Raw genomic sequence first — 11,956 nt, 5'->3', positions numbered from 1 at the left:
AGATAATAGATGAATCCTTTTGTTGTTGTTTTTTTTCTTACAGTGCCATCGTGTACAGTTTGGGCGAAAACATGAGCAGATTCTTGGCGGATTATTGCTAGTTCTGCAATGGTTGGGAAACGCTGGGTAGAACTGCTGGGAGAACATGTTTATGGTGTGGTTTCGTGGGAAAGCGGAAAGAAGGGTAGTCGTCGGGACCTGTGCGATACATTCCGACATAGTTAGCGAGATTAAGTATGCGACTGACCCGGGATCATCCGCACAGAGGTGACATGTTTCCCATACCCAGACATACCCTGTTTTGCTCACGTTGTCTGTTTTAACACGACAATATATCTATCTATATCTATCACACACATACAAAACTCAAACCATGTCCAAATGTTCACGAACACAATTCTTTGTATTTAAAAACAAGGTAGGAAAAACGCTTAAACGAACTATGCATTACCATACACGATATTTAACATACTCAAATTCTCGATAAGTGTCAAATACACATGATATGACATATATATACACATTTTCACTGTATTTTGATACAGATATGTAAAAATAAATATATTTTGACATAATTATAAATTAATTCTTAAAGAGGCAAATAGATCGTCTTCGCTGGGGGCTATTGCTACAGGAGAAGTCAACAGAACTACCTGTCTTCTGACTCGACAACGTTTGTGCTTGTACACACTAGCAGAGAGTCCTGTGCACACATGTGATCGATGTATTATCTCTAGTACAATAAACAGTGATACGGCCAAATCAACAAACCCTCGCATTATACCCCCTCCCTTTGTATAACTGTATTTCTGTTTGTAATCAATATTCTCAATGCCAATGATGTCTTCATATTTGACAGCCAATGATGACAGAATAGGTATTTTGCATAAAAAGGTAGCATTAAATCGTCCATTGTGTTTTTTCAAGTTTACAAAACGTGCTCAGTGAACAGGTGAATGAAGATTCGAAGTAAAAACATCGCTATGGTTCAACGAGACTCTACCTGGCCCTGTCAGGATGCCTACTGGCACATCTGGGGTAATTTATCAAAATTTCCAGCCCAAGACCCTTAGGGTGCATTTAAGGGGCATTCATAGTATCAGACCACCCAGTCGCATGCATGCATACAGTTTTCCCATCTTTTGGGAGACAGGACAAAGCTTTTCTGTATTTCTGTCTGTTTATTGGCAATGGGCGCACTGGAGATTAGGGGGAGATAATCTTCTTGTAGTCACGTTTTAGCGGGTAAAACCATTTGGAGATTGTGCCAATATTTTAAAGCTGTCAGAGAACATGAGGATAATGGGTTGTAACTGTGGGATCTAACAGTTAGGTTGGACTTACATTAGTCCCCACATTAACATGATACATAGCTTAGGGGGAAACTGCTTGTGTGAGGTCGCTGGGGTTTGTTCCCTCTTGAGTTAGTTGATATTGGCCGTACCTCTGTTTTCTTAGCAACCTGTTGAATGGCAAATACTGTTTTTTGTCCAACCAGCTGGCAATACACAGAAGCAATTGTCACGCTGTGATGTTTGTGTCTACATCTCGGCATAGTACAAAAATATAGTCAAACTCTTCCAGACTTCGTAAAAAAATAGTCTACCCACGTGCTGCAAGGTCCCGAGCGTTACTGGTAGAAAGTCGTGTGCTGCGAGTGTCTTCTCCTGTGGTGCATTTGTGTCGTCAAGTGAGAAAAGTCGAACTCGGGTTTGTTGGTCAGTTTTACTTTGTCTCTCGGCAGAAGCCTTTTCATAAATTGAGTTTCCTTTCCCCGCTTTATCATCGGCGCCTTTCTCGGTCTTCCTCTGCGGTTAAATGCAACATTCCATCCGGGGAATTCCACGGACTCAAAAGCCGTCCATTTATTCTCGTCAATAAGTTCTTTCCACAAGCACGTTCGCGACTTCCCTCGTCTCTGTGGGGCGAAAAATGATAACAAAAAGTCAGTCATTGTATAAAACATAGATACAAACACAGTAACGACTAGCATGCATAAACAACTACGTTAATTTCATTTGTATCAGCAGAAACCGCTCGCATATCTGCTTTGCTTGCACTTCGTTGCTTCACCAATGCCTGTGTGACAGGGGTAGTCGCTTGGAAAATAGGACACCAATAGATAAAGGACGTTTTAGAATCAGATCTGAGTCACCGTCCGTCCTTATTTCGCTTTTTTCCCAAGGCACCTTTGGGTGATCAATAGACTTGCCTTAATCGCTATAGTTAAAGGTAATTGCACTTTTATAGGTACATCTGTTGAAGCGGTTTAATGACTCGTACATAATCCCAATCGGTCCTTCAGCGGTGGGTGTTCGCAGTGGCTCTTGTGTAATTCTCTAATTAAGAATTCCGCGTCCAGCCGAGATCTTTTCTTATGCGTCAGGACGGACATGTTGTTCGTTATCTGTGAGGCCATCGGATCGGCTAAAGCACGTCTGCGGAGGGGCAGCGTTTGTTGTGGTGTTACAAGAAACTGTAGGTACATCGCCGGGGGCGAGGCATACTTCAAGTCTCCACCAGTCGGGCTTTGATAGACACTACAGTTCCTTACTGTATGGGGTCAACACGAGATCGGTTCTTCTGTCTCGCAGATATGGGATAAACGCTTGTCAAACGATGATACCGGTTTGGACCATCGGCTCTGTTGGCACAGTAAACACGACTCAAGAGCGCTGAAACGCTTTTTGAAGTGTTTCAAACAGAAGCCGTTTGGGGAAGGTAAAGGGGGAGGTATGCCCGTTCCGGTCCTCTGAACATCTACTGGTGCCTCCACCTGCACTCACAACAGGCTGACTACTCCGACTATAATCATAGCTTTCCTCAGAACAAATCACCATAATTGGCAGCGAACAAAGCAGAGGCGGACATATAAAGCCACACATCGCGCGCTCATGTCCGTCCTGTCTTCAATATTGGCGGCATTTTTCTCCGTGGACCGAGGAAGGACATTTTCTGACAGTTACAGATCATCACGTCATCTTGCTAAATATAGACAGACACCGTTTAACTCGTGTAGAACCACACATAATCAGAAAACATCTAGTCATTCGCACACAGAAGCCTTTGTCACACAGAATATGTGTTTGCGACATGCAGTAATATAATCAGGTGGGCACGTACCTTTCCTATCAGTTTTCCTCGGGCGTTCATGCATAGATAAAATCCCGATGATGCACCCTTGATTCTCACGCGACTTCCAAACGTGTCCGTCTCGACAATAACTTCAGCTGGGGGTAAAATGTACAGTATTAGTTAGTGTTGGTTGTGTTGGTGTTTTGTCTACAGGTGTATTTCATTTCAACTCCTAACCTGTGTCATATTCGGAATGAACTACTGCTGGCCCGTTATGCAGTATTTTGAATCTTTTGAATATATCGTGGTGTCCCAATTAGTTTTCCTTTGACAAACATATAATCTAAATCTTAAAGCTTAGCCCCGTAATGTGTAAAATGCCTTAAGATGATAGCAGACAACACCCGTCCTTGTGTGCACCTTATCTGTGAAATGATCTCGCTAAGGCTGACTTTCTCCTAAACTATTGCTTCGCATGGTATCAGACTTGCAAATCCCTTGTTGTTTTACTGGCCCGGGGAGGAACAATGTCCCCACATCAAGAAAGATTTCTTTTCGTTCCGCAAACAGGCTTGTCTAAGACACAGTAGCGAAAAACAAGTCCAGAAACAAAGTAGCCATTTGTGGGCCAAAGAAGTATCCAACCATGCAGGTGCGATGAAGGGCCTGCATTTAGGGGGGAAATACGAGCCTCAGAAATGTTATCGATATACGGAATCATGCAACTAGCAAAGCACAACAACCATAACAGTGAAAAGTTATCCAGTCTAGTTGAAAGCAGTTCTTAAGTGTTCTCGGCGGCTGGGAACGGCAATACGGGCTGATGAATGGGCGCTGCGACCGGGGGAATCAATTTGGGAAAAGGTTTGGGCTCCGGGAGGCGAGGGTGTCAATCTTGCCCTGGCTTACGCTAAAACTCAGAAACAGAGCAGCGGGGATTTTGGGACCAGCATGACTGTTTTCGCGAGAAAAGAAAGAGAAGATCAAAGCTGGTTCTTACCGTTTTCTGAGCCGTCCTCCCCTAGCGCGTCGACCCTCTTGCCGAATATCTGCAGGTGCTTACGGCTACTTCTGGAGTATAGCTGGTAGTTGCGGATGTATCGGCGGCTGGTGTTGTCACTATCCTCCATCTCTTCTTCCACATGTCTCCCGAAGTCGTGCAGTGGGGAGGCAACTGACGACACCTGACCAAAAAAATAAACAGAACAATTCTGGTTCAGATTTTGTGCAACAAATTTGTCGAAATTGGCAAGAAGGTGCGGTAAGAAATAAAACGGTTTGAACACAAAAATGTCGGCACGAAGTTTTGTACAAGATCAAGAGATAAAATGTTTTGATCCATAGCACGCCTACCTGCAAGTCAAGCAATCCACAGCAGCGCTTGTAACATTCTGAAAAAACACGAAGGAACAAATCATCAAACACCAACAGAAGCCAGTTTCCCGACCAAAGTAGGTCTGTAGCCTGTACTAAATAGCAGGACGAACAAAGTGGGCGTTCTCTTTACGCCACACAAAACATGTACAAATCCAAAGGAGGAATACAAACTTGTCCTTACAGAGGCACGAGCCGTAACAAAGGCAAGCATCGCATGGTTGTTCTGGCGAGTTCCGGTCAGGCTGGCGAACAGCGCGCCCAGGTCTTGTCACCACCGGCCCCCGTCGTGCCACTGAATGCAAGCCACACTTGTTTTGGTCTATTGGGTAAATACATGCAACAATTGGGTTAATATTTGCATAAGTTATTGCAATTGAATGACGTTTCATAGACTCAACCTACTCGAGTCAATATATCATTTTACAAGGGAGCGGGTCACTAACTTTGATCCAAACGGGACCCCTCTATTGATTACTGTTGACCCCATAGTTTATCTAGTCTCTTATATTCAGTGAAAGGCCGGCGCTCGTCTGACCTGCACCTTATTGTGTTTGGCAGCCGCCCCATTTTCATACAAATTGTGTCCTAGGGGTGCGTGCAATCGGCACGGCCAAGCTAAGACCCCGGCAAAGTTAAATGAGAAAACTTTGAGTTCGGCTGGGAGTTTTGCTGAGAGAGTCTAGTCGCCGTCCTCGCAATTAACACGTCGGTGCGAGCGGAGAGGCGGGCTTTTGGCACCGCGTTGTCACCTCGTTGGCAAGTCGGGCTACCTGGCAATCTTATAATCAAGCGGAGGCTTTTGTCCAAACAACAGTCAATCTAAACAGAATGCATGCAGAAGTTTCTCACCAGACTGGGGGTGGCGGTCGGAGGCCAGTACACACCGCAACACACACACAGGGACATCCCGCCGACTGCAGGATACCCTCACCTGAGTACCCGGCTTGACTTACGTCAACATGGACTAGCTTATTAGGGCCAAATTAAGTAAATACTTCTTTGTCTAAGGAATATTTATGACCCGAATTCTTTGAATAACAACTTACCTGCCCTGAAAGAGCAGCATTATAGTATTACAGCGAGTTGAGCATAATAAATGCTAAACTTTGCCATCATGCGTGTCAGGTATTTTGCCCTTAAAAAGTTTCCGCCATGGTTGCAGTGGTACTGCCGACTTCAAAGTGATTGCAGCGGCCGTGTGGTAACTACCTGGCCTGGTCCTGTAATATGTGGCCTGTCATTTCCCGGTGTCTTTTTCTCGTCACCATACGTAGTTAAAGCCTGGGGCCAGGAGAGTATTAATTCCAGTGGGCGTGCTGCTTCACACTAGTTAGGGGGCTGGCGTATGCAGGCGCTGCGGTTTGCTGCGGTCAGGGGTCAAAGCAGTAAGTCTGACACATCGTGTCATGTCTACAAAAAATATCATAGCCTCTGAAATGATAACCGTAACTTCGGCTCAGACGAAACTGTGATACTGCGCTTTCACAACACTGGTAAGGGTCACCCTATCCTTCCTGGAAACTTTTGAACGGGGCGGACCTGTCAGAATGTGCATGTTCGACCATATGTGTTATGGGTACAAGAGTATGTATTAACTGCATGTTTACACCTACATGTACGTATGGCTAGCTATGATATGCGGACAGGAGACGACGGAAACGCGTGATATTTCTTGTACGACGCAGGCCACACCTCTGCACCAGACATGTGCAACATGTGCTCAGGTGTACGCTCTTTGTTGGTGGTAATACAGAAGTGTTCGTCTTTTTTCTGGCCTACGAGACCAAGTGCTGAGCAGAAATTGCACAGAAGCTGTTAGAATCGGGTTAGAACCGGGTGCTCACCTGTAGCCCTAGCGGAGGTGCTGTCTCAGTCGTAAGTTATGTGGCATATAATCGGTATGGTTCCAGGCGACATAGGTCCCCAGAGTAAGCCAAGATAACAGTCTTCCATCAATGTTGAGAATGTTACAGCTCGGGGCAAACTCTCAGAGACAATAGTTAAGTTACTGTTTCATACGACACTGTGGAAGAACCCTTCCCAAGGTAGTATCCAGAAGCCTTACCTTTGTTCCGCCTTGCAGGAGCTGTGTGTGTCCCTGACGACCATTCCAGTCATGGAGAGCTAGCGACGCCCGCGCGAAGACCAGCGACCAAACCGACCTGCCAGCAGCAGCAGCCGTACGTCCCGTGCAGCCCTTCCGCCCCACAGGTCCGGCGGCAATGTCAGACCCCAGCACAGGGATTACCTCTACCCCAATTGTTTACCGTGTCAATTAATAGGCAATTAGTGTCTGATAACCGGTCGCGTTCAGGGACAAAAGAAATACATGGAATATTCATGCCCTTGAGTACACCTTTCAAACGTGCCGCACATGAGCCGACACCTTTCAAGTGGCCCACCCCATGCCTCCCCGAATGTGAAGCAATGAATATTCAGTGCTCATACAACTGTAGCTCGCATCGCTACTCTTTCAGATGCCAACAGATTACATTCTAAGCTGTGGTTTTGACATGGAAATGATGTCCCCTTTTTGTCCCGAGGACGTGTGAACAACGTGTTCGGGTGCGCTATTAACAGTTTATCTTCTCTTTATCAACGTCAATTAAACAATTTGTTGTAAATTGATTTCGATTGTTGGCAAACAGCTTCCCCCGTTGGGTTCGCAGCGGCGAGCCGGCACGTTGAAACCCCCCGAAGTACGCCGTCGGTAAAACCGTGGGAAGCCGCGACCAGCGAAGCGCAGCGAGAGTAGACGTCCCGGCCCTTGTCTGCACAGGATACGGTATCGGAAGGATGAGACAGCGGCCTACCTGACTTCAAACATGCTTGGCACTGCGCCCGTCCCCAACCCGGCACCCCTACGGGTACTTCAGCCCGACTGTAGGCCCGTCTTTGTTGTAGAACGGGAATGTGTATTAAGATACACAATAACTAGCTTAGAGCCAAGAGTTCCTCTAAACCACCTTGCTTAGAGACCAGTTCTATTGGTCGGTAAGATAACAAAGGAGACACTTTACTTGTTGTATGGGACAAGAGTCGTACTACTTTGCATCGGCGTAGACTATTCTTGTTCCAATACCCTGGGAGTCAATGGGTCTTACAAAACTTCAGAAGACTATCCCCTAGAGCTATCCCCCTCTCAGACGACGACAACCAAGACATGATCCCGCTTTCCTTATTCAATAAGACGCAGACTTGAAGGTCTACCGACTGGGGCAATGTCGGGATGTTTGAGAGAAGACCTCCCACTAACTTTGGGTATTATACCACGAGATCGGATGATGATTGCGATTGGGTTTTACCAGTGCATAAAGCGGTGCCACGTGCGTTAGGACGCGATGGCCGACTCATTAGAACATCAAGCGGACGTGCCGTTTCCGTCACTGCTGACTGTGTTCTCTCACACCGCAGCCGTCGGACGTGTGGACACCGGCACAGGTGTTAGCACGGCTAATCCGGACTATTAGCTGACTCATTAAATACTATTGATCTCGGCAACAATCGGACGGACCTCCCGCATGAAGATGGCACATTGTGTGAAGTAGCTGAAGGGAAGGAATACACATGTTCCTACAAGTACCCCAGGGTCATAGACAAGGACGTAGTATGCATGTTTACTAGCCTGAATAGCGTTTTGATGTTTTCCTTTTGTAAAGAATAATAAGCCACAATAAAATGTAGTTACGAGGTCTGAATTCCATAATTTTGCGCCATCTTACATCTCATTATGAAGTAAATAGTTGTTGTTATGATATACATGAAAGATAATGTGAAGACAGCAATGAGTATATACCAAGCAGTGAAAACTTTGCAATTACTAGTATATGTATAAGGTACGGCTAGTCACTAGCCAAAGAGCACAGTTCAGTAGGAAAATGTTATATGACTTCGTGACGTTTTGCCTTATACGAAGTCATCCTTAAACATATCTTTTTGATACGAGTCCTATCTGTTTAGCAAGGATCAAAATCTGCTAACCGCACTGTTGTTAGTGTAGTTAAGTAGTGTAAGCTACGAAAGACCGCGAACAAACGTATGGCTTTCCTCAAATGGCAGGCTCCAAACGGATAATTCGATGGTTGGTGAGATGGACAAAGGAGAACTTCCCAAGCATCTAATGAAAGAAACCAACAAGCAACACTAGAGTAATGTGCTAGTGTACGTCCGTATTGTTCAGTGTATTTGAAATAAGACGCAATGTATCGAAACCACATCACATTTATGTCTGATAATAATTATAAAGTTTTACGTTGTTGCTTTTATGAATTTGGATTTGTGAATTTTCCTTTTCTTAAATGAATGAAATGGATGAATTCCATTCTTCTATCGCTGGAAACTTCATCTACTATGAGAAAGTAGGAAAATCAGACGTCAATTTCAACACCGTCGGGGAAGAAGCCACTTAAAACAACAAATATGTGATGAAAATCTAGTGCATTTTTGCGATGGCGACACGAGATAAAATGGGCTGCATACGCGGAGTGAAGGGAACTCTGCCAAACGCTCCCAGGGTTGTGGTTTCGGAGTTGTCTTACGAGGTGCCAAGGCCCTCAGATTTGCAGTGTTTATTTATAGGCATGTTCCACTGATTGCAACATCGCTGTCCCGAGAAAGAAGACACTCCAAGAGGCGTCGTTCGTTTGTGTGACGCGGTGGAGATTAGGTTATTTGTTTACGTTGCCTTGAAATTTGTATGTCTTCGTTCTAGCGAAAGAAGATTGGCATTACCCTTATTTAAAGTGGCTTCAAAGGTCGACTTGATGGACTTAGAAGGAGCTGCTCACATTTTCGCAACAGTGCGCTGCAATGTTGCAATTCTGTATCGTCGTCGGAACCCCATAACACTTTGCTTTGTACGTTGATGAAGTTTAGATATATCCAGGTAAACCATACTCATAAACAAATCAAACTCCACTCCTGGAAAAAATACGGAGATAACTTTCAGACGTTTTGTGTTTAACATCCATCGCTCTTCTTCAGCATCACTAGAATGGACTGACAGAACTAGTCAACACCCGCGTGGAAGCGACTGGACAAAGTCCTTGCTTTGTCTTTTTAATGTATAGCACCAAGGACCATCCATGTCACCACAAATCCTAGTTTATCCCGTAGCTAATAGGGCGTTGAGGATCGTCTGTACGAGCCAGACTGACTTGTTATGATATACCTCGTACCACAACTGTCAATGGAGGGATTTGGGGGTCCTTTGAGCGAATTAAAAAACGCTGTCTGCGTTTTCCTCTTATCGTGGGAGATAGTGATGGGTTTCGTATTGACACAGCAGATACATGTGCTGTGAGTCGGCGCGAGCTCGCATCGAGGAATGAAGGAAATGTAAGCAGGTTAATCTGTACAAACACCGGTCAGAAGTCCTCTGGCGACGGGCGACTCCGACCGCGGTGACCACTGGTGGACGCACGGCTGAGCGACGCGTCGTGTGGGGCCACCGCTTCTCAGTAGTCTCAATTTGTTCATCTTCATCACTCCTGCGGTATGAAGGCATCAGCGAGTTGTCTCTGTATCAACAATCCGGTCACCCTGACCCTACGATGTCAATCGTCTGATAACCAATAGCTTGTTGGGATGTAAGAAAACGGACCAAAGCTACAGAAGAAATTTCCCCTACAACACGGACCGTACTTATGTCTGAAACTACTGGAGAGAAGCGGGGCGAAAAGATTGCTTGTTTATGGATCGACGAGATGCACTGTCGTGTATCCAGTGCACAAAAAGGCCATTCGAAAAGAGTTAAACGTCGATATCTTACCCGGTATAGATTGTACATTAGTAAAACTTTCATTACTGACATTAGATTGCTCTCTAGACACTGCAAAATATTTGAAGTTAGACTTTGCTTATACAGATATTTTCTGTAAAGTTATAATTTTCATGACCAGACGCACAAATCCAAAAATAACTAACACGAAATAAATCAAGCAACTGGTTAAATTCTCTTAACAGTCAGACGTTTCAGATAGCATCTGCAAGCTTTCATCAGTGACTGAGATGTTCTCATGCCCGCTATCTCAGAATAGTGATCACTGATGACAGATAGCAGATGCTATCTGAAATACCTGACCCCTCAGATAATTTATCCAGTCGTTTGATTTATTTCGTAATACGCAATGTTCTGTCTGGATGTCTAACCTTTATCGATGGTCCAAAAAAATCTATTTGTTCTCATCCTCGTATGATTTTTAAAGTTTACCAATCAGATGCAGTCAGTTCTTAACTCCATGGCTGGATCCCCCTAGCGACTGGCGCCCTCCTTGCACCTGTTCTTTGAAGTGGACGGTGGACTCATGTGAACTTTCAAAGTTGACGTGTCAGGGACACTTTAATCCGGGATATAGATACGGGGTTTAAAATGTTGTCCTCGTAGATGTTACGATAAGAAATCGCCTGTGGCAAGGTTTAGAAAGACCAACTAGTTGTATATTGAATCGACGGAAGACTCTTTACAGTAAATAGATGAGCTTTACTCCACTAATTCTTTACCACCGTATTAGATGAAAACTCGGTGGTTTAAAGGAAACGTTTTCGTGTGTTTGTGCAATATCTTTCGTGTTGTCTATGGCGTATCAACTCCTTACAAGAATATCAAATTCTACCGAACTTTTTGAGTCATCTCAGCAGAATATGTACCTTTGGTTGTCGCCTCACACATCGCCAATCTTACGTACCTTGCATCATATTCACCAAGCGAATGTATACCACAGCAATGCTTTCCCTGTAGATTTATCTTTTACTTCATATAGAAAGTCATAGAAGGGTTTGTCGTTCCTCTTCTTTGCAGTACCATAACAAACCGCAAGAGAGCCCAAAATCTAATAATTTTTATGTACATGTATCATCAAGACCTACCCATCTACTAAATATCAAGACATTCCATCTAAGCCTTCTCCAGTTATCATGTTTACAGACACACAGACGGACGGACACACACACGAACGCCAGCGAAAAGATAACCCTCTTGGCGAAGGCAGTAATGGTAAATTCATTGATAACTGTTAGTCTTTATTTGGCGCCGTATTTATGCAGACATACAGAGCCTCCTAGCGGAGGACTCTGAACTGCTCCAACCTTTTCATCATCATCATCATTCACAGCATGATTGACGACATTCTACTCTGCAATTTACCACATTCACAGCCTCATTTACCGCTTCACGCGTGACATTCAAAAAGGGACACAGGCAAAGACTGAAATACGTGAACGTCTTTACCGTGACAACACTGAGTGCACCGCGAATCAAAACGGTACACATTGCGCGAAAGTGTTTCATTTATATCACTTAGCATACGACAGCATCGGCACATAAAATCCAGTCAATAACCAAGGATAGCACCTACATATATGTGTGTGTGTGTACCCATCCAATCAGTATACGTTATGTGAAAGTGTTTCATTTATATCACTTACTTTTATGTCAGTATCGGCACATAAACGGCAGTCATTAACCAGGGATGACACACACAGGGCAGCTCGTTTGTACCAAGCA

The 11,956-nt window shown here is 44.6% G+C and overlaps 1 protein-coding gene across 1 annotated transcript; it reads right to left on the bottom strand.

Annotated features, from left to right (window-relative positions):
• Window positions 1-1,574: 1,574 nt before the first annotated feature.
• On the bottom strand, window positions 1,575-11,148 carry LOC109471426 (fibroblast growth factor 8b-like). Its single transcript, XM_019770710.1, has 6 exons — window positions 11,139-11,148; window positions 6,518-6,550; window positions 4,429-4,466; window positions 4,076-4,259; window positions 3,124-3,230; window positions 1,575-1,918 (listed from the first exon to the last, which is right to left on the bottom strand). Exons 1-6 carry the CDS (start codon window positions 11,146-11,148, stop codon window positions 1,631-1,633), a joined length of 660 nt encoding a protein of 219 aa, XP_019626269.1. The 3' UTR covers window positions 1,575-1,630.
• Window positions 11,149-11,956: the final 808 nt, after the last annotated feature.

The sequence above is a fragment of the Branchiostoma belcheri genome, unplaced genomic scaffold, assembly GCF_001625305.1.
Source record: "Branchiostoma belcheri isolate BF01 breed outbred unplaced genomic scaffold, Haploidv18h27 scaffold25, whole genome shotgun sequence".
In the NCBI taxonomy this organism is placed as follows: domain Eukaryota; kingdom Metazoa; phylum Chordata; class Leptocardii; order Amphioxiformes; family Branchiostomatidae; genus Branchiostoma; species Branchiostoma belcheri.
The sequence above is the reverse complement of the archived record's forward strand: the minus strand, read 5'-3'. Positions and strand labels throughout refer to the sequence as shown.

Coding starts and splice junctions, on each gene's coding strand:
- LOC109471426 (XM_019770710.1), bottom strand. Junction 4,467..6,517: donor TCCTGCAAGGCGGAACAAAG/GTAAGGCTTCTG, acceptor GTGTTTTTTCAG/AATGTTACAAGCGCTGCTGT. Junction 4,260..4,428: donor GTGGATTGCTTGACTTGCAG/GTAGGCGTGCTA, acceptor TTTTTTGGTCAG/GTGTCGTCAGTTGCCTCCCC.